General features: G+C 35.7%; 1 protein-coding gene across 3 annotated transcripts in view; it reads right to left on the reverse strand.

Annotated features, from left to right (window-relative positions):
• Positions 1-22,046, reverse strand: part of CEP162 (centrosomal protein 162) — a 63,638-nt gene that overhangs the window by 10,161 nt on the left and 31,431 nt on the right. For all 3 annotated transcript variants that reach the window (XM_084889779.1, XM_084889777.1, XM_084889778.1), the window contains exons 14-23: positions 18,546-18,676; positions 18,074-18,301; positions 17,394-17,534; positions 15,802-15,914; positions 13,631-13,736; positions 8,405-8,531; positions 7,097-7,260; positions 6,287-6,391; positions 3,134-3,346; positions 1,485-2,134 (exon numbers count right to left, since the gene is read on the reverse strand). In XM_084889779.1, the coding sequence (XP_084745905.1) occupies positions 1,485-2,134; positions 3,134-3,346; positions 6,287-6,391; positions 7,097-7,260; positions 8,405-8,531; positions 13,631-13,736; positions 15,802-15,914; positions 17,394-17,534; positions 18,074-18,301; positions 18,546-18,676 (1,978 nt within the window). The remainder of the gene's footprint in view (positions 1-1,484; positions 2,135-3,133; positions 3,347-6,286; positions 6,392-7,096; positions 7,261-8,404; positions 8,532-13,630; positions 13,737-15,801; positions 15,915-17,393; positions 17,535-18,073; positions 18,302-18,545; positions 18,677-22,046) is intronic.

Below are 22,046 nucleotides of genomic sequence, written 5' to 3' on the forward strand. Positions count from 1 at the left end.
ATATTTCTTGCTTCTCAGACCCAGAGCTGTCTGAGAAACAGATGAACAATATTCAAAAATTATAAATGTGTATAAAAAATTTATAGGAAAAAAACCCCTAAATTTTAAATTATTTCTAGGAAAGAATGTGATTATTTACAAATAGCTTCATTGATACTATCACACTCGGAACTATAGGAAAAAAGTTTCAACTTGGAAGCAATATCCTTACCACGAGGACTCAATGAGAGGTCACTACCAATCAATCAATAAACCTCAACATATTAGGTACTATCTGTGCGCATTCTGTTTCCTCTGCTCATTCTTCCTATAGTCTACCAGGACCTACCTTTTCCTTAATTCAAGTACTCATTACACACTGTGATGCCTCCAACTCTGTGTTCCTTGAGTAGTCAAATGTATTGACATCCTAATCTTTGAAGGGCATAATTGTATATTCAATATATAATTTATATATTGCTTCATCAACATTAAATGACATTTTTATTACATGAAGACTTATTTTAACTCTCACATTCAAACCTATTATTGTGTTTATTGGTTGTAAAATAAGTATACTCCTATATCAGTTCTCAAGGAGCTACAAGATAGAGTTATGATTAGTGCTTTCATGGTATATAAATTACATAAGAGCTTAAAGGCAGAGGCAGGCAATTTCCTGGGAAGCTCTAGGAAATATTTTGTGGAAGAGGTAGGACTTGAAACATGAACAAGCAAAAGGCAGAGAAGAAATTCAGCAAGTCAGGCTTAGAAAGTCTGATTTTTGAGGAGGTAGATTAAAGGGAAGTCATGAATCAATTAAAATGAACAGAAAAAAAGTCAAATCATGGAGGTTAAGGGAGGGAACCACTCAAGAAGGTAGTACAGTGGACGATGTCAAGGTCAACGAGGATGGGGAAAAACCCACTGGTCTGGGAAAAGTCATTACTGAGAGCCCAGGGGAAAAACAAGAGGCGACTTGCGGAAAACTGGTACAGAAAGACAGAGAAAGGGGACCAGAACTTGGTGTGATCAGGCAAAAAAATCTGAGCATGTTGGAAACTTTAGAGGAAAGATAGTACTTGGAAATTCTGAGGAAGAAAGATGAATGGATGTGACCATAAGATTAATTTGGAAGAGTTATTTTGGAAAAAAGGAGCCTGACCTCTTAGAATGTCACCCCTTTTTCCTAACAGCTGTTTTTGACAGTAATCTTCCTAAGGCAATCACAAATAATGATATTCATTTGCAAGAAGGCCCACTAACACCATTTGAATACATGCAGAAAGAAGACAAGACTGGTCAGCCAGGACATGGTGTGGGTTCACATAGAGATTCAGATTCAGGTTCATCAGAATCTGGTTCCAAAATGAAACAGATCTATGCTTAGCAATGCAATACAATTTCTTAAAATTCAGTTCAGCGTATAACTAATTATCTAGAGGAAACACATAATTTGAAAATGTACCTTTTTGTCTCCACATATTAACAAATGCACATTTTACCTTTTCATGGAATTCTCAAACTGGTTCATAGCTATGTCAGATTTCATCTTCAACTCATTCCTCTCCACAATTACTTTCTCCAGTTCATTTTTCAATCTGCAGTTTTCTTGTAAAACCTCGGAAATGTGGGAATCGGTAAAAGTATGTGGTTGGTAAAGCTTGCCATCCAGGGTCCCAGGGAAGGAGCTGGCGTTTCCTTTACCTGGGTGCGAAACATCCTTCTTTACCCTTTTTGCAGTCGTTTCCTCCCTCCCCTTCGAGTTCTGACTGGATAACATCATCCTTCTCTCCTTCTGAAGCTTCTCCACAGTTTTCGAAAGGTCCTGTATTTCTCTCCCCTTTGCTGCCAGCTCCTCGTTGAGTCTTGCCAGTTTAGCTTTAGCATGAGCCTGTTCCACTTGGAACTCGATGGACTGGAAATCTTTATCATCTCTATTTTTCTTGAGTTCTAATTCAGCATTCTGTTGTTTAAACATGTCTATTTCAGCTTCAAGGTTTTTTATAGTGATTTGATGGGCTTCCTTAATGTCGTCAAGCTCCTTCTCTAGTTCTTTAACCCTGGAAGAGTTGTCATGTTGGTTCTGAGATGCTGCCTTCAATTTGTGGGCAAGTAGCTGCTCCTGCTCCTCTAGTCTCTGTTCATACTGAATCTGAAAAGAATCCACGTAATGTCAAACCACTGCTAAATATTTCATTAGTTACTGAAGCCCTGTATCCTTCCAGGACCTGCCAATTCCTTTATACAGGCGCTCATTACACACTGTGATGCCTCCAATTCTGTGTTCATTGAGTCAAACGCATCGGAGTCCTAATCTTTGAAGGGCACAACATTATATGGTCTCAATGTATGTGATAGAACTTCACAATTAATGTTGCTTCATAAACATTAACATATATGCTTTTGTATCCCCAATGCTTATTTTAAACCATACAATCAAAGCTATTATTGTGTTCTCTTCTCTATGCAAATTGACAAACTATATATTCTTTGAGGATAAACAGGTAAATTGCTTTCTAATAGCAATTTAGAAATCTCCTATGGAGTAAGTTAAGTTAAAATTTGTATCCTGGAGATTTTTATTATAAATGATGAAATAACCTCAATAGATTACTCTGTGGAAAGAGGCACTGATAGTGTTTGCTCATTCATTCAATGAATATTTATTTTGCTATGACTGCTCGCCAGGCACTGGGCCAGATTCTAGAGATAAAGAAACTCAGTTTATGACTTCAAAAAATTCACAGTCTGGTGAGGAGATTGATATGGCAACAGTTCTGATGCCCTATGACCCCTATAGTAATGGGCCTTTGAACATGCAAATTTCAGTGGAAATATTTTCAAGGATAGCAATTAAAATATTTTATACTGAATATATATCAGAGATGCTTTATTCTGCCTTTTCATGACTTAATTTACACTAATTCTAATATCATTGAATGGGGCTCATATAAAGATTATTCTGCGCTTGATTATTTCACATTTGAAGTCAGTTACTGAAGGGGGACAAAAAAATAGGATGAATCTAGGTTGCTTTTGCAGCTGACACTCAAGGTAAAGGTTTTATGAGAAAGGATGTTTAGATCTATTTGTTAAGATGAGACATAAGTGCCCATGGTCCATCTCTGAGCCCCATCTTTATGGCACTTACCTTCATTTTCTGAAACTCTTGTTCCATGGTACGAAGGCTTCTCTTTGCTTCTTCATCTTTGCCCTCCAGGTCAGCTTCTAGTTTTTTAATTCTTTTTTCCATAAATTCCACTGTGTTTCTATCTACTGTATCACCAGCTGCTGATGCAGCCAATATTAAAGCAGGTAAAGAATTAGGATATCTTCTCTTTAGAATTCCTTCCATTTCCTTAACCTAGTAAAATATTTTTGTATATATGTAAGTTTGCAAATATATAATTAAGCAGTTTAATATAGATTATGCTATATCAATTATGTCTAGATTTCAAAGAGATACTTGTATCATATCTCAGGACTGAACTGAATGCTCAGAAGCATACATTAATTTCAAATTTTACACCCTTAGATGTTTTATAAAAAATTCCTACAGAATAATATCTAATTAATTACTGATGAATTTAAAAAAATCCTCTTACATTCATTTGAAACAGATCTTGGGGCTACTAATAATCAGTCTGTTTGAGGACAAAGCTCTTTTCCCTCTTTTTTTCTACAGATTTCCTCTAATGATAGTTATGCTGTCTATTGACTGAAATATTACTTACATGCACATGAGTGTGAAAACTTATTGCAACAAGCAAACCATTTCCTGCAAGAATCTCCATCCTACCCTAACTTCCTCCAAAGGAAATATAACCTATTTTAAAATAACTTTAATTAGGAAGGAGAATTAGATGACAAAAATGAATGTTCATTTGGTCTATAAAAACAACAACATATTATTTGGTCTTTCTGTAGAAGAGAATGACACCAAGGTCCACAGAAATTAGAGTTTGATTTTATATATTCATATGTGTGTATGCCTTCTTTTGTTAACGATATTATGGTTAAGATATCTCTGGAAAACATATACTAAAACAGTAAGTTCTTTTAACAGTTTCTAGTCTCTGAGTATGCAATCAAATAAATAAATAGCATCTACTAGTAAGAGGCAGTCTGTGCAGCTAGAGCACATTTGCCGTTAAGACTGTGCCTCTAGCTTTATGACCTGTGTCAACTCCTCAAAATCTCTGCTTCATTGGCAAAATGGGGATGATAAAACCAATTTCATGTCATTGATACAATTAAGTAAGGAACAAATGACCTTTATTTTGGTCATTTAGCTGAGTGCCCACCATCTAGGGAGGGCTTGATATTACTTTCTTTTATTTTGAGCTGGTCTCAAAAACTACCTCCCTTAAGATAAGGAGGGTTGCTGGTGTTCAACATCCTGTTTATAAATTGAACATTCTTCAGATTAGATATTGAAAGGTCACATAATTGCAAAGTTAACAGCAGATATTTCCATTCATAAAAACTGCTTGCATGTTCACAGGTGTACCATAAATTGGGTTATATCCAGATACAAATATTGATAACTTATTTGTTTACAAAATTGTCAAAGCTTTCCTTCCTCTTTGATATTACACATACACCAAATGTATTAAAAAGATCTAACGTTTGTTCTAACATATTTACAATGCATTCCTTTACAATTTTAAGAAATATTTTCAATCTGATTTTGATGTCTTGAAATGTATATTATATTTTTTGGGGGGAAGTCAGATTTTATTTGTACTTCCTCTAGTTTTGCTTTTTAATATTATTCTTTAATCATAATACTACTGATACAAAGTAAAATTTTTTTTTAAATTCTCACTTATTTTGGAATATCTATTAAAGCATAAACAAATGCATATAATTTGATTTCACTATAATATGCATTTAATTAGCTCCATTTTTACCTATGTGCTATTTAAAAAAGGAGATATATTATTCTGTAATTAACCTATTTCAGAATATGTGGCTCCAAAATGAGCCTGAATATATTATATATCTTGATTATAAAATATGTATTAAGGTTTAACATTAGGACAGAAATGTTCATGGGAATAGAATTAATAAAATCTAAAATGTACATGCAGCCAACTATACAAACTACTACTAATGATAATAATTTAAAAAGGTATAATTGATGATACCAATACATTTTTAATGAAAGTGTTAATAAAAAAAGGGAGGTTATGGCGGGGGGGGGGGGAAGGGACATACGTAATACTTTCAACAATAAAGATTTTTAAAAAAAGAGGTTACTCTTATAAAACTATTTCTGGTCAATAATTATCACCATTTCACATCTTAATTTTGCTAGTAGGCATATTTAATATTTTTCTCACACATTCAGTTCTATATTATTTCTTTTAAAATAAATTTATCTATTAGGTATTTTCTTTAGTTTTGTTTCTCTCACAATTCTGGATGGCTAATCTAAATCTAAGCACTGCAAAAGAGCCAACCAATTACTTCAAAATATTTCTAGCTCTTTAGATCACCTTTGTGGTTCCTTTCCTGGAACTGAATCACACTGCCAAGTCATACCTTTTAAAATAAGAACAGGGCCTATAAAAGTAACAAAGGTAACTTTTTTTTTAGTTTTCCTTCTTCTCATAAAACTGAGATAATATTCAGCTTAGTGATGACCTCACAGTTTGGGGTTTGTGATGGAATAGTGGCATACATTTAAGTGTCATTACTTGATGCAACACTCATGCTCTCCATCAGCAGGGCTGGAATACCTTATTTTAATATTTAGTTATGAATAGAAAAAACTATTTATATTATAGAAATTTGGGAAATGTTAACTAATAACTATTCCACTCCACAAAACTACTACTTTAATGAAAAAAACCTTTATCATAATAAAAGTCACTATATGATTTTTGTAAATGTCTCCCAGTTACACTAACTATAAAATGAGTATTTTTAAGTAAGAGCTCAAAATTATTGCCAGCCCTCTGGGGTGCTGAATGTTCTGTTTCCAAGGTGTCTGGTAATACTTCTCAGCATTACTAACATGTTCCTAACTCTATACCCAGCATTTCTAAATTCTGCTTCCTCTTCCTGATGTAAAATAACTTGTTATCAATAGGTCTACCATCCAATGAGGCACATAAGTCTAAGTTTTTATGCATAAACTATAGATTATGTAAAATGTTTACTACTTTTATTAGTAATATTTTAAATACTATATCAAGTAGGGGCAGTTTTATATTACTACATCTTATGAAAACTGAAACAAGAAAAAACACAATAGACTCTACATATACCTTAATGAAAATTTACCCTGAACACATACTTGTCGCTCTAGGTCCTGAATTCTTTTGGCATCAGCTGCTTTATCTTTTAAATGTGTCTTCCTCTGAAGAGATGGATTTCCATATTCAGCTTTCAGTTTCTCAGCCTATCAATTAGTAAGAACATGTAAAGAAGCATTTTTAAAACCCACGGGGAAACAGGAGGAGGAAAGTACAATGGTAGTTCATTCATTCCTTTATTAATTCCCAGACATGGCACTGTGCTGGAGATGTGGGGGCGCACAAGCCAAACCAGGTCCCTAGTTTCTTGGTGCTTATGCTCTAGTGAAAGGAGAGAGCTGATAAGCTAATAAATTAATAACAAAACCGCAGAAACATCTAATTAATTACTGTGAATAAAAAAAAAAGGGTCAGAAAGGGCAAGGTTGGCAGCTACATTCGATAAGGTGGTCAGGAAAGGTCTTTTTGGAGTAGAAATTTGAGCTGTGACCTGAACAAGGAGAGAGACACTAAGGAAAACCAAGGACAGAATAATCTAGGTCAAGGCAACAAGTAGTGTGAGCTTGGCATGTTCAAGAATCAGTGAGTGCTGTGGTGTGGGTATGGTTTGTGGAAGTGTGGTTCGGTAAAGGCTGGAGAGCAGGCAGAGTTCAGACCATGTGGGAAGTTGACAGATTGTGATAAGGAGCTGGTTTATTTGCAGAATAATCTAAACTAGCCTACACATCTAAAAGCAAACCCAACCAGCTATTTAATTCAAGAATTTAGAGTATTTAGGACATAAGGCTAAGGAAAACTGTTAAATGCAATAGGGTGGACCTACAGAAATACACTCTAAAATGATCTATTACCTCAAGCTTGAGCCTCTCAATTTCTTCATTTGCTTCTTTAAGTCGAACTGCATCTTTATCCAGAAGTTCCTGATTTTCCGCATACCACTGTATTCTCTTTTGCAAACGACTGGTTTCTTGTTTATGCGTTTCTTCTAAAATTTTTATTTCATATAATTTCTCACCTATAGAATAAAATAACTCAATAACTTCATTGTAATTTTGAAAAATTAAAGATTTTAAATGAAAAACAATGTCTACCTAATAAAGCATTATGAAAAAAATAAGAGGCAAAAACAACTGATGTATGCAAGGTAGTGTCTAGTTTAACTTATTAATAAAGGGAGATGAAAACTGTATTCTTAAATCTTAAATCCTCAAACTTAGCAAAGTTAGCTATGTAGACATTTTTGATACATTAATTATCTTCCCACTGACTTTCATTATAAAAGTAAACTTGTTTCCATGGAGAAATAAATATTGAAGATATAATAAAAGGAACAATAGCAAATATTAGTAGGTGCTTACCATACATGATTTTAACATAACTTACATGATGGCTTTCATTCTTATTATTCTATTCTTACAGATGAGGAAAATAATATTAATTTCCTTACAAACAGGTAAGTGACTTTTATTGTATTTATCTTATACTGAGATAATATTGCAGAGGAAATATCTTTACTTTGGCAAACAAGAACTTCTGATCGACCTTTTGGCCCTATGTTCTGCCGTCCAGTCCACAGGTGCACTCAGTATCATGCTCATGAGACACTAGAACAGCAACCTCCATCTTCACTTCTGAATCTTACCCTCTGCCAGGACCCACCCAGCTCAAATGCACTCCTCCCTGAAACTCTTATTTAAATTTTTTAATATTTAATGTGGTTTTTTTTGTGTGTGCATTCTTCTCTTACTTTCTTTTGTTTTCCCTAGTAGAGAATGCCATATTTATCCTTGTGTTTTCTACAAACATAGTGCAGTATTTTTTGTTCTTTGGCAAATACTTGAGAGCCGACATTTTAGACCTGGGGATAAAAAGGCAGACCAGACCCTCAGAAATGTCACAATCTAGCTGGGATGATGGAGGTAAACAACTAAACATAAAATGCCGCAAATTTAAAAAAGACCTTGATTTTCTTTGATCTTATCATTATCCCTGATAAAACCAATCAAATACACATACCTATTACTAATTTTAAAAAGTTTCTAACATTACATGTATTTCAAGGAATAGCATTTTGATTATACTGTCCAAATGCTATTGCTTAAATTCCCGATTCAACAGTTATGAGTGTAAAGGTGAACTGTTTTAACTCAGTGTGTTACCTGTGACATAAGCAACCTGATCTCTGGCGTGGTCTCTTTCTTTCTTCATTTTTTCCAAGTCTACTTCAAGAGCTTGTTTGTCTTGTTTCAGTCTCTTGATGTCTTCCAATAAACTGTTTTTTTCTTTCTTGATATTCATAGAAATACCGAAGCAAATTATTTTTAAACCAACATAAATTGTAGCCTTGTCTCTGTGTTTTCACACAATCTATTACAAATACTGATAATTATTTTTCCTAAATTTTAACTCTGATTTTATTTTTATCACACTCCCCCCCCACCCCAAATTATTAATAGCTCCCCACAGCCTACTAAAATCAGTTCTAATTAATTAACTCAGTACAGCCTGAAAGACCTTCTAAATCTACTGTTCTAACTTCTGGATACTGCAATAACCTGCCTCTTCCACTCTCAGCACTCACAGTCTCCTGTGTTCTCCTTACAGCGCCAGAGGATTGCTTTAGAGCACATGTGTCAAACACAAAGCCCGCGGGCCAAATCCAGCCCGCCAGGCCTTGCAATGTGGCCCGCACCACGCTGTCATCACTGCACTCCGCTGTCAGTTTATGACATTGTCAGTTTATGACTGTTCAGTAAACCATTCGGCCCGCGATTTAGGCTGGATTTTAGATTTTGGCCCCTTCTCTGATTGAGTTCGACACCCCTACTTTAGAGAGTCAGTTAATAACACTCCTTTGTTTGAAACTCTCTGGCTGCCATCCTCTAAGGACCCAAAGTTCTTACCATGACCTTCAATGTCACATACCCCAGCCTTGTTCACATTTCTGACTGCAGCTACTACAAATCTCCCTCCTCCCACTCTACTTCAGAGACCTCCTAGTTCTTTGGACATGCCCAGCACACTCCTACACCAGTGTGTTTGTACTTACTATTTCCTTTGCCCCCAGATAGCAGGTGGCTTGCTCCTTCACTTTTCAAAAATTCTGTTCAAATGAAGCCCCAGAAATCCTTCCCTGATCACTCTCTCTAAAATAGCAACCCCCATCCTGGCCCCCAGGTATAATGCTTTATTTTCTTCTCACAACACTACTCAACACCTGACATACGCTTGGCACATCAAAAAAATGTTGAATGAATTCTCAATATGCCCTATATTCCACATTCTCAATGGCCCCCATCCTGCTGCTTGACAAGACAAAATCATACTTATCTTTCAAAGCTTAGTTCAGATGGGGCTATTCCTGATTATTCCCTCCTCTGAGCCCCCACACACTTTCACTCTACCTCTAGTATAGCATTTGTTACTTTCTGTTTATGTACACGCCCTTTCTCTTTATTAGGCTGAAAGCTCTCTGGGGACCAAGACTGATTTATTACTACCTGTTTACTTTATGGGACTAAGCACATGGCAGATAATAAATGTACACTGAATTGGGCTCATGGTAGTACACTTGGTATAGTTAAGTTTCAAAATAAAAAGTCTTACAAATTATACTTCCTTATAATTTAAAATCTAGTCTTACTAAAAAAACCAATCCATTCATAAAGTATTATATGATCTTGGTTTCTAGCTGCATCACAGACTTACTGCATCATTTCACTGTTTCATCTCTGTAGATGTCTTTTCAGGAGAGCACTGAGTTTCTCCAAGTACACTTTGTTTTATTTAATTAATTCAACCAATTTATAAATGTTTTCTTACAGTGTATACTTCACAGCATTATAGAATTTTAGAATTCAAAGAAACTTTAAACATCTTGAGTTCCAATATGCAATCACTGCTTGAATGGAAGTCCATTTTATGCTTGCATCTGTCCAGGCACTGAGACTTCCCACCAGTACGAAGGCCAGTATGCCCGTGTCAATCCTGTGAGAGCAGGGCTTTGGCTAGCAAGTACTTCCCCTCCCTTGTATGTTACTGGAGAGATCCAGATTTAGGGCCTCTGCCTGCCTCTCTGACCTTACCTTCCACCACTCTCATCCTGACTCACACACTTCTGCCTCAGAGGCCTCTGCTTCTGGGAGGTCAGCCATTTTTTATTTAGGATTTGTGCTTTCCCTTGGCTAGAAGGATTGATTTTTACAGTTAGCTGCTGCTTCTCTTTAGCTCTCAACTCAGGCATCACTTTCTCAGAGAGTGCCTCCTCAACCACACAACTGAATAATACTGCCTTCTCCATCCCACCCACCGTTATTCTCTACATTTACTTTCTTCAAAGAATTGACCACTATTTGCAATCATTTCATTGGTTTACTTGCTATCTGTCTTTCCCACTAGAATATACAGTATGTTCTAATGAGCAAGGTCTATAACTATCCAGTTTTACCTACTGTTTTTCTAAGGCCAGTGTGAGTGCCTGGCACCTGGCAGGTGCTTGATAAAGACTGACCGAATGAATGACTGTGGTCAGCCTCATTCTCCTTCTCACTCTGGATACTGAAAGGAAAAGGTTCAGGACCTTTGTATTTAGTATGTATCCACCACTCTATATAATAAAAGGCTAAGCAACCATTACAGTGGAATGGTCAGAATGACCGGTCGCTATGATGCACACTGACCACCAGGGGCAGGCATTCAATTCAGGAGCTGCTCCCTGGTGGTCAGTGCACTCCCACAGGGAGAGCACCACTTAGCCAGAAGCTGGGCTCATGGCTGGCAAGCACAGCAGCAGTGGCAGGAGCTTCTCCCGCCTCCGCAGCAGGGCTAAGGAGCAACGAGCAGGTGGGTGGTAAGGAGCCAAGGGTCCCGGACTGCGAGAGGGTGCAGTCTGGGCTGAGGAACCCCCATGTACGAATTTCATGCACTGGGCCTCTAGTAGTTTATAAAGAACCAACTCACATGTTAAGATTAAGCCAATTAAAATACAAATTAGACTGTACACAAGTATACTTGATATATCATTATATTACAGATTTATCCCAATATGAGTAATTTTTCTCTAAAATTAATTTAAACACAGATACCAAAGAAATAAAATTAAAGGTGAATTTATATCCCACCTTTTGGTATTTGCACAAATAAATCCCCAAAGAATTTTTACCTTAAACTAACACTTTTTCTTTCCTCTCTTAAAATTTCTTTTAAGGTTTTCTCTGCCTTTGGTAGTTTCACCATAATGGGCCTAGATATAGATTTTTAGTTATTTATCCTAAGCAGGATTCACTGTGCTTCCCGTATTTGAGAATTCCTCTCTTTTATAATTTCTAGAAAAGTGTTCAGCCATTACCTTTTAAAAATATTTAAATACTCTAACATCTCATATTTCTGATATATCCATTTCTCTACTTTTCTGTCTCTAAGTTCTTTAGCTATATCATCTAGTTTACTATTTTTTCCACAGTTGTATATAATTATTTAACTTCTCTTATATTTTAGTTTTCAGGAATATGTTTTATTTCAAGAGTTGTTTTACTCTGAATTTTCCTAGTCTGTTTCCTTCTTTTACTCGTTATTTAATATATTTAATAATTTTAAGGCTTTTTATTTTATAGTCTATTGAGTAATCCTATTGGGGTGCTAATCCTGCTGTTCATTAAATCGTCCCTTGCCTGCTCATAGTGGATTGCTTCTCTGGGATTTGTAATTTTGCACTGTGAGCACAATGTCTGTAGGAATACTGTGTGAGCTCGGTAAGGATGTATACCTCTAAGAGTCATTTTGTTTGTTTCTTCTAACACATTAGGGGTTGTCACTGACTCCGGACCAAAGTTTATTTTTCTGCTGTTTGAGCATGACCATCCCCTGAAGGTAAGGTCAATTCAAACACTAAAACACAAATGAAGGCAGGAGAAATGATATTTACACTGAACCAGGAAAGCATGGTCATCAAGCAGATGAGACTTTTCTGCCATCTCTATCTAGAGATCAAGTGAAGACAGAAAAGCTTACTTGACATCTGAGCCCCTTACAAAGGTGGGTAGATTTTCTCCTAGTGCACTATTTTCCTGAAGGATGTAGCCACCTAATGTTCTGGTATCTCGTCTCTAATAGTTATTCTGTACATATACACATCTGAAGAAAGTTCTTTAATGAATTCATATTTGAGGTTGCATTTTATATACAAAAACCCGTGAAACATCAATTATTAAACTACTAGAGGCCCGATGCATGAAATTTGTGGAAGAGTAGGCCTTCACAGCCTCGATAGCTGCCTTGATCTCTCCCTTTCAGCCATAGTGGCTGCCTCAATCCCGAGGCTGCAGCCCCTGCTTTGACCAGAAGGTCGTCCAGAGCTGTTCAGTAGATTTGCATTGTATGTTTTTATATAGACTAAAGGCCCGATGCATGAAATTCATGCAAGAGGAGGCCTTCCTTCCCCCAGCTGCTGGCACCGGCTTCCTTCACAGCCCTGGCTTCATCTGGAAGGTCGTCTGTCTGGTCTAATTAGCATATGGTGCTATTATTATTATAGATGGCATGTTTAAATTTCTATGTAACCATAACCTCCCTTCATATAATAAATTTGATTAAAAAGTGACATGTAATTATAATTTTTCTAGTTTAATCCTTCAAATAGAGTGGAAGGGCTTTTTAGTTTAGTGCTATGGTTTTTGTGGCAGTGGTTTTGACTGTTAAAATGATTGGTGGGTGCACTGCAGACAGAGCTTATAAAAATTATGCAATACATGACATGGTTCTGCTTAAAATAAAATTAACCTGCCCCAAATGTCTCCCATTGATAAAAACTGCTCCATAAAATTATAGGCTATATTCTTTATAACAATACAATGCAATTAATAAAAATAAAGAAAAAATAGGGAATAATTATTCCATTTTACCTTTGTGGTAGGTATGTCAAATACAATCTTTATAGATATAAACTCTGCCCCCTACAAGCATGTAGTCCACTTAGGAAGACAGGTAAAAAGCCAACTATGTTTTTTAAGGTAAACAATCATCTTCAAATTATTTTTCTATTTAAGCTGTACATTTTTCATGAGGAATCTGTTTGAAATAATGTATGCATGCACTAAATAAGGTTATGCCTCTAACGTGGTTCCATATAATAAATGCCTGAAGAGAGGCTATGTATTAAAGAGGATGCCATCTATAAAACCAGAATTACTATTTCCTCTATATTAAGGTTACATGTATGTGCTAAATGCTAATCTTTGATGTTTTTTAAATTTTTAAGTGGTATGAAATTTATAAAATGATCTTATTCATTCATAAATGGTAAAATAAACTTTTTACACATATGCTAATTTTTAAAATAGTAATCTTTACTTTTGTTAATAGTCAGTTAAAATCCTTATTCCACTTACTTGTGCCATGCGTAGTTCTGTTAACAGATCTGTAAAATTCTGATTTCTCGTGGGCTCTGAATCTTCAACTACTTGAGACAGGAAACTATTTCTTTGCATCTGTTCTCTGATTTATTTTGAAAATAAAAATATTTTTTTATACAAGGTACTCTTTTCAGTGCAAAATTTTCAATTTTTAAAAATTAAAAAACTCTAAAGAATGCTGAAACTAAGTGAGTCACTGAAGAGAACTATAAAATCCTCTCAATTCCAGACAAGAAATCCATGTCACAGAGGATGTGCTGCATGTTTCCTGTGGTGCTGTGTACTCCCTGTCACATCATTCTAGACCCCTTTCTGAGAAATACAAATTGCCAACTAACAAACCCAAACAGCCTATTTTTACCTTAGGCTCAATTTTTTTTTTTCCAGAGACATTATATAAGAAGTTTAAGAATCCATATATGATGATCTAACCCTAATGTACCAAATAAACTGTTGATTTCATTATGAAAATTCATTTAGAGTTTCAGATTTGGATCCTGAAGTAGCTCTTTTTTTTAATAGCCAGGTAAGTATATAATCTAATATTTTAAAAGGTAAGTATATAATCTAATATTTTAAAATACTTAATTGAAACATCTGTGAAGAAGGCAGATGTAAATGCTTTCATGTATCAGAACTGGCAGATTATTGCCTTTGGGCTGGGGTCACACTTACCTGTGAAAAGGAGAGTTGTTTTTCTAATTTACAAAAAAGTGACCTTGCTTGCCAACCTGTATACCTTCTAGCTTTGTCTGTCTGTTAGAAGGTGCACTTTTTCTATTTCCCATGAAAGATCAGATAGTACATAAATACCACACAGGTATCGATACATAACAGCAGCCCTGCCTCTTAAACCCGAGGTCAAGCATGTCAACCTTGCGAGCCTCATGCCTCATTAGGCCCATGTTAGCCCTTGAGTTTGACATGCTTGCCCTAGGTCCATGGTCGGCAAACTGTGGCTTGTGAGGCACAAGCAACTCTTTGGCCCCTTGAGTGTGGCTCTTCCAAAAATATCACGGCCTGGGTGAGTCTATTTTGAAGAAGTGGTGTTAGAAGAAGTTTAAAAAAATTGGCTTTCAAAAGAAACTTCAATTGTTGTACTGTTGATATTTGGCTCTGTTGACTAATGAGTTTGCAGACCACTGCCCTAGGTTATCTCACAGCAACAAAAAAGAGCAGGAAGTACGAATACCGCATTCACCATTCACAGCCAAAGCTGCTTCTTAGAGCAGTCCTGAGAGGTGTTTATGTGAAATGATGCACAACTGGTAGTCATTTCCTAAAAGCAGACAGTATGTGAAAGCTGGATGCAGTAACATCCCACAGACCTGCAATATAATTCCTAAGTAGGTGCTCGTGCTCCATCAGCTCACCATGGTTAGTACTGGATGATTAACTCAAGGTTCTCTTTCTCTGGAGAAATGCCTCAGATAAATAGCAACTCCTCCCCCTGGTCCAGAGCAGTGGTCACCAACCAGTGGTCCATGAGGTTAGAAAGGTTGAGGACTGCTGGTCCAGAGGATATACCTCAACCACTTCCTGGGGCACCTCTTTATCAGTGACAGACTGGCTTGGGGGTACAAAAGGCTTCCCTCTCTTGCCCCAGATAAGGACCAACTATGTGGTGCAACCTGTTCTCCCAAGCCTCCTGGTGAGAGCAGAATGGAGACTCTCTCAGCTGAGAACACACTTACTCACCTTCCCTCCCCCTTCCCACCTCTCATCTTGCTTCTCTTGCTCCTTTTCTCCTGAGTTATCCTCTAGGAATCACCTCCACAAGATCTCCATCTGAGACTCTACTTGTATGTACCTGATCTAGGATGGTAAGTGACTTGTATGATTTTTATTTTGCATTATTATGAAAGGTATTATCACTACTATCATTACAGCATCTCAGGCTTCATGATCGATCAAGAAAATATTATATGTTTAGTTTTCTGAAGGTGATCCCAAACTCAAATATAAATATGATGAAATACTATAGTATGTATTACTCATCTAATACCAAAATAAAAATCAAATCTTCAAAATATAAAAGTTATATAAAAGTTTTTCTTTTCTAAGTATAACTAAATATATTTTTAATATAACAATAAAGTGCTTAGAAATAATCTAAGTATTATTTTAAGAACTTAAAAGGGACTTACTTTAAGGTTGCTAACTCATTGAATAAACTCTGGTTTTCCTTGAACATTCGTTCCTCATTTTTCTTGTTTTGTTCTTGGAGATCTTTCACTTGATTATACAGTCTTTCGTTTTCCTTTTTATAAGTAGAAAATTACATATGCTCATAAGAGATACACTTTATACATTTTTAAGGTTTTTAAAAACTCAGTTTTTGAATAAGCAAAATATTTTAAAAATTCTTTATTATCATAGAAGATAACTTATCTGAAAACAATTCTTTTCAAAATGCTTATTAAAAAAAAAAAAAGTTCAGTGATTCCCAAAGCCAAAGTGCCTAATGTCAGAATGAGATACTGCATTTCACAAGAGTAAATTGGTGAGTGACTGTAGGAATAATCACATTCCAACTCTCTGCTCCAGGGAAAGGTACATAAATATTATATAGGTACATAAATTGTGTGTTAATATTGTGGGAGGGAATGGTTGGCAAACTTTTAGGTCTGTGAAATCCTCCTAAAAACCCATGCTCTGTACAGCAAGATCAGAATGGCAGGCCAAGGTTCAGAAACTTCTTATTCAAGGGCAATATGTCCTACAAAATCAGTCCTATTTTGCCCAGTCGGTGTGGCTCAGTGATTGAACATTAACCTATGAACCAGGAGGTTATGGTCCGATTCCTGTCAGGGCACATGCTCAGGTTGAAGGCTCAATCCCCAGTAGGGGGCATGCAGGAGGCAGCAGATCAATGATTCTCTCATCAGTGATGTTTCTATCCCTCTCTCCCAAATTAATAAAAATATATTCAAAAACACATAAAAAAATCAGATCTATTTCTTTTAAAGTAACTATTGTAATCTTTGATGTGGTAATGCTTTTTTTGGGATGTCCCTGGATGATAATGCTTGCCATTGGTAGGCTCAATGTTTAAGCTATGGTTGTCAGAAGAGGAAAAGGTAGTAAGATAGAAGGAGAAAAGGAGGGAAGAAACTAAGATGAAATCTCATGCTGGAGATTACTGAACCTATCCTGGTTGACTGTCGGGTCAACATCACCAAGATTCCATCACATATCATGGATATTTGCCTTCTGTAGGACAAATTTTCTCCCCTTTAATTCAAAATTTTTTCACTCAACTGATTCACATTTTTCAATTGAATACAACTATTCAATATTATCTATTGAAAAGCTTTATAGAAAATAGCAGTTTTTAAGGTACCTGACTATTAAAAATGACAGGCACAACAGTCATTGATTGGTTAGTCTGTGCCAGGCACTAAGAGATTAGTTTGTGCCGTTTTAATTTTATAAGACAGGTATTATCATCATCCCCATTTCATGAATGAGAAAATTGGCTTAGAGAAGTGAAGTCATTTGTCCAAGACTGCACAGCAGATGGTAGAGCTAAGTCTAAACCAGATTCTTTGAATATATAACCTGTGCTCTTAACCACTCTAATTCTGTCCATGAGAAACAGGCAGACTAGTCAAATTATCACTTCCTCGTATTTGCCAGAATTCCCATTACCTGTTAAATGAAATATTTTAATATACTGTGTTTCTATAATCAGAGGATCACAAGAACAACCTCAGTATGTGCTGAAGAACCACCATACCTGTTGGTATCCTTGAAGAAGTGTCTCTTGTTCTTGTATTTCTTTTTGAATTTGCTTCAATTTTTCTTCCGTGACAGGATTGGTTGTTTCTCCAACATGTAACCACCTTTGTTTTTTGTTTGTTTCTCCAAAGCTATTTAACTTGAGAAAATGAAATTGTTTTATTTGGGGAAAGAAATGAAGTGAGAAAGAATAACAGTTTTATAACCATGGTGGAATTAACATAACACCAACTACATTTAAATCATTAGTGTCGTTTTATGCTGATGGTTCTGAAATGGAAGTAATTCAAATGCTACAGAGTGCCATTCTCTTCATTTTGACCTTCTATAGCAGTTCTTTCTGAATTGACCTTTGAAAGTCACAGAGAACTAAGGAGGCGGTTGCCAATGGTGGTCCCTGAGGTCTGAAAGGTTGGTGACTGCTGAACTAAGGGGTTTAGTTTAAAAAGGATTGCTAAAAGAAGAAAAGTATCAAAATGAGCTAATATATGTATTTTGATCCCCACTCAATGGAGTTGGAATTAGACTCCTGTGTAAGTCGGCATTCTCAGGAACTATGTTTATGTTTTATACAGCAAGCCAAATAGCCTAAAGGAAAAAAAGGTGACAATGTATTTAGCAGAGAGTACAAGTTCTTTTTTTAACCAGTAAAAAAGAATAGAACGATGTATCTAGTACCTTGGTTTGAAGAATATAATTGTCCTGACTCAATTTGAAGAGTTCCTTTTCCTGTTGTCTTTTTAGTTCTTCCACCTTATTTTCTAACTCTCTCTCTTTTTCGGAGAATGTGACTTTAATTTGCTCAATTAAGGCTTGTGCACCCCTCCATTTTTCCTCTGCTTCCTGAATTCTTTTAAACATAATTGATTCTGTGCCCATGTTCCCATCACGATATCCTGAAGAATCCTTTTAAATAAAAGCATTATTTTGTTATAGTTTTACATATAAGATTCAAAGACACACAAAAACTCCTCAAAGAATAAAATGACAAGGTTAATAATGTTCTACTTAATAAAAAAAGCAATACCTGTTCAATAAGAGTGAACACTTGAAGCAAAAAAGTTTCATATATTTAATTACTTATAATTTGGTTTTAATATGATTTTAGAACATAAAAACATAATGAATTGTTTTAAAATTTAATACCTACATTTTGAAAATGAACACAGGAACCAATTTCTGTAGCATCTTCAGACTTCTTAGGAGTAGCCAGGCAACTTGAAGTTTTGGGAGCTGGTTTACCAAATGCAGCAGGCTTGAGTTTTGTTTCAGATAAGATTTCTAAATATTGAAGACAGTAGATAAAAACACCACAAATGCAAACAATGTTGAATATGCAATCCAAAAACAATGGATTATGAAAATTCAGTCAAACTGAGCAATTACATAACAATAAGATAAATGAGGATCTTAAAAAGACTGATGTATAAAACACTAAACTCAGAACTGTTGCCCATAATCAACATTCTACTCAATTTGACACAGAAGGTTAATAGACCTAAGATTCATGTCAAATAACAAATGAAGCTAAATAAATGTAATAATGTCAGATTTTGCTACCTTAAAAAAAATTTTTTTTTAAGTTCACAGCACTAAGTAAGAATATCTAAACAATTAAAGAGCGGCTAATAACTTTATGAAATACTGGTTGAAATTAAGTGTACTTTTAAAATATACTTTTTATAAGTAGTGTGTATCAAGATATCATAGTATTAATGAAATAATAAAAATAGCATGAGAACTTGATAATAGCTAGTCAAAACTGATTTTAAAAGATATAATACTGCTCTAATACCCATATATTCAATTAGAAAAAAAAGTGATTACTGTATAATCAGGTCAAATTTTCAGCTTTTAAGGTATCATGTAAATCCTAAACAGTAGAAATGATTATAAGGCCAATAAATTCAGTTAATAATAAAAAAATTAAGGGAAATACATATATATAAAAGATCTTGAGGTCCATATTCAAAGCAGTGATTTTCAGCCTTTATCATCTTATGGCACACATAAACTAAATTTCTGTGCACACAAACAAATGTATTTTTTGCCTATCTGACACAAATATTTTGATTCACTGACACTGGATAGCTGTTATTGTGTTGGCTATTGTCATTTTTTAAATTTGACAATCCAAGGGAAAAGAAGTCAGTGGCCCCTGATAAATAGTCAGGTATTACAAATTTTAAAATCCTTATGGCATATTGTTAAAAATTGCTGCCTTCTCTAAGAATGAAGAATTTGAAATTTATATTTTTAATGTATCTTCAAGATATTAAATTTTTAAGTCTAAAATTTTTCTATTAAAAGTGAAATGCATGGTTATTAAGGATGTGAAAAAGAAAAGTCTAAAGAAGAAACAGTTTACCAATAGTACCTCACTTAAAGATTGCAATCTTTTTAGACATTTTCCTTACAGTAGTAATCATGTTTAACTGGACTGTTTGATTTAGGTTTTTCTGGAGAAATTTCTTAAAGCACTTTGTAAGAAATTGTTTGTCATTAGAAAAGCAGACACTAATCCTTCCAAATCACTGAAGGTCCATGAATGTGGCAAGTGACTGGGTTGTGATTTGCTGGGATGGTGATTCTCCCTGGGACAGGGCAGCCAAGAGTGGCAGGTGTAGTCAGTCAATGCTTTTACACAGAACTCTCCCTAAGTCCTTAATTTTTATTTCGCTAAGTAATTATTTTCCAATGATATGCAGACAGTATTTTCTCTTTTTATACATAAAAGAAATGTATCTAGATAAAAATTCAAGCATGAAAACAGAATTTGGAACCCATGAGCCCTTCTTGAAAAAAACAATTACGAAAATTCAGTCAAATAAGAAACCAATGAAAATAATTCCAAAATGGAGAAGCTATCTTCCATTCCACTAGGACTCACAGTTTGTTGAGCCTACCTATTTCAAACTGTTCACAGCCCTTAATGTCCTTTTTCCCTTCATTACCTTCTTAATGCCCTCTTAGTTCATTTGGCAAAAAACACTCCTCTTGGTAAATTCAGCTATACAACTACACCTGCCATAATAAAGCAAAACGTGGGCTGTGCACACACAAATACACAAACACACCCTCTACCCTGTTGCAATTTAAATTCATGATCACCTACCCTGTTTCCCCGAAAATAAGACAGTGTCTTATATTAACCCTTTGCACTCCGAACCATTCTGGACATTGGCTACCAGCTACTCGACGCTAACGGCGGAAACGTGCGTTGAATTAACTCAATTCCCCGTAATCACTAATAAACTGCAATGTCCCCTGAGAGGGGACATCGAGTGATATGCTAGAATTCCGATGTCCCCTGAGAGGGGACAGCGGAGTGCAAAGGGTTAATTTTTTCTCCCAAAGTTGCGCTATGTCTTATTTTCAGGGGATATCTAATTTTCGGGGAAACATGGTACTTGAAGTAGACACTTTCTGCTACTGGCGGTCTAATGATTTAAGTTAACTCTTTCACATCTCTCCTCTCTCCTCCAATTCCCCTGACCTATCCTCACTGCAGCTAATGACACTGAATTTTATTTATCAGAGAAAATGAAAGCCATCAGAAGAAATAATCCACATTCTCTCACCATTTCTCCCCACCTACCAGCATCTGTACCCACAGCCTCCCCTTCCTGTCTGCTTCCACAGATGAATAGCCCATGTCCTATCTAAAGCCAACCCTCTGAATGTTCACCAGATCCCATTACTGCTCCTCTGCTCAAGGACACTGCTCTGGCAATTCTCTCCCTTTCTCCATCATAAATGTTTTCTTATTTACTGAATCTTTCCAAAAAGCAGAAACATACAATTTATACTATTTCTCTGATTAAAAACATCTACAGGCAGCTTATACAACTTCATAATAGGAAGATAAATGATCCAATAAAAAAAATGGGCAATGGACCTAAATAGAATCTTTTCAAAAGAAGACAGAAGGAAGGCCAAGAGGCACATGAAAACATGCTCAAAGTCACTAATTATCCGAGAGATGCAAATCAAAACGACAATGTGGTACCATCTCACACCTGTCAGAATGGCTATCATCCACAAATCAAACAAGTATTGGCGAGTATCCGGAGAAAAAGGAAAACTCGTGCACTGCTGGTGGGAACGCAGACTGGTGCAACCACTGTGAACAGTATGGAGTTTCCTCAAAAAACTGAAAATGGAATTCCTATTTGACCCAGTAATCCCACTCCTAGGAATATATCCTAAGAAACTAGAAACACCAATTAGAAAGGATATATGCACCCCTATGTCCATAGCAGCACAATTTACAATAGCTAGGATTTGGAAACAGCCTAGGTGCCCATCAGCAGATGACTGGATCAGAAAACTATGGTACAACTACACAATGGAATACTATGCTGCCATAAAAAAGAAGGAATTCTCACCATTTGCAGCAATCTGGACGGAATTGGAGAACATTATTCTAAGTGAAATAAGCCAGTCAATGAAATAAAAACACATGATCTCACTCATTTATGGATAATAACATGATAAACCGTTGAACAAAAAGATGGAACAGAGACAGTAAAGCATCAAACAGATGGTCAAATTACAGCAGGAAGGTTAGGGAGAGGTGGGGGAGATAAGAGATCAACTGAAGGACTTGTATGCATACAAGCACAACCAATAGATGCAAAATGCTTGGGGG

Source organism: Pipistrellus hanaki (assembly GCF_964339955.1).
Source record: "Pipistrellus hanaki genome assembly, chromosome: 7".
NCBI classification, from domain to species: domain Eukaryota; kingdom Metazoa; phylum Chordata; class Mammalia; order Chiroptera; family Vespertilionidae; genus Pipistrellus; species Pipistrellus hanaki.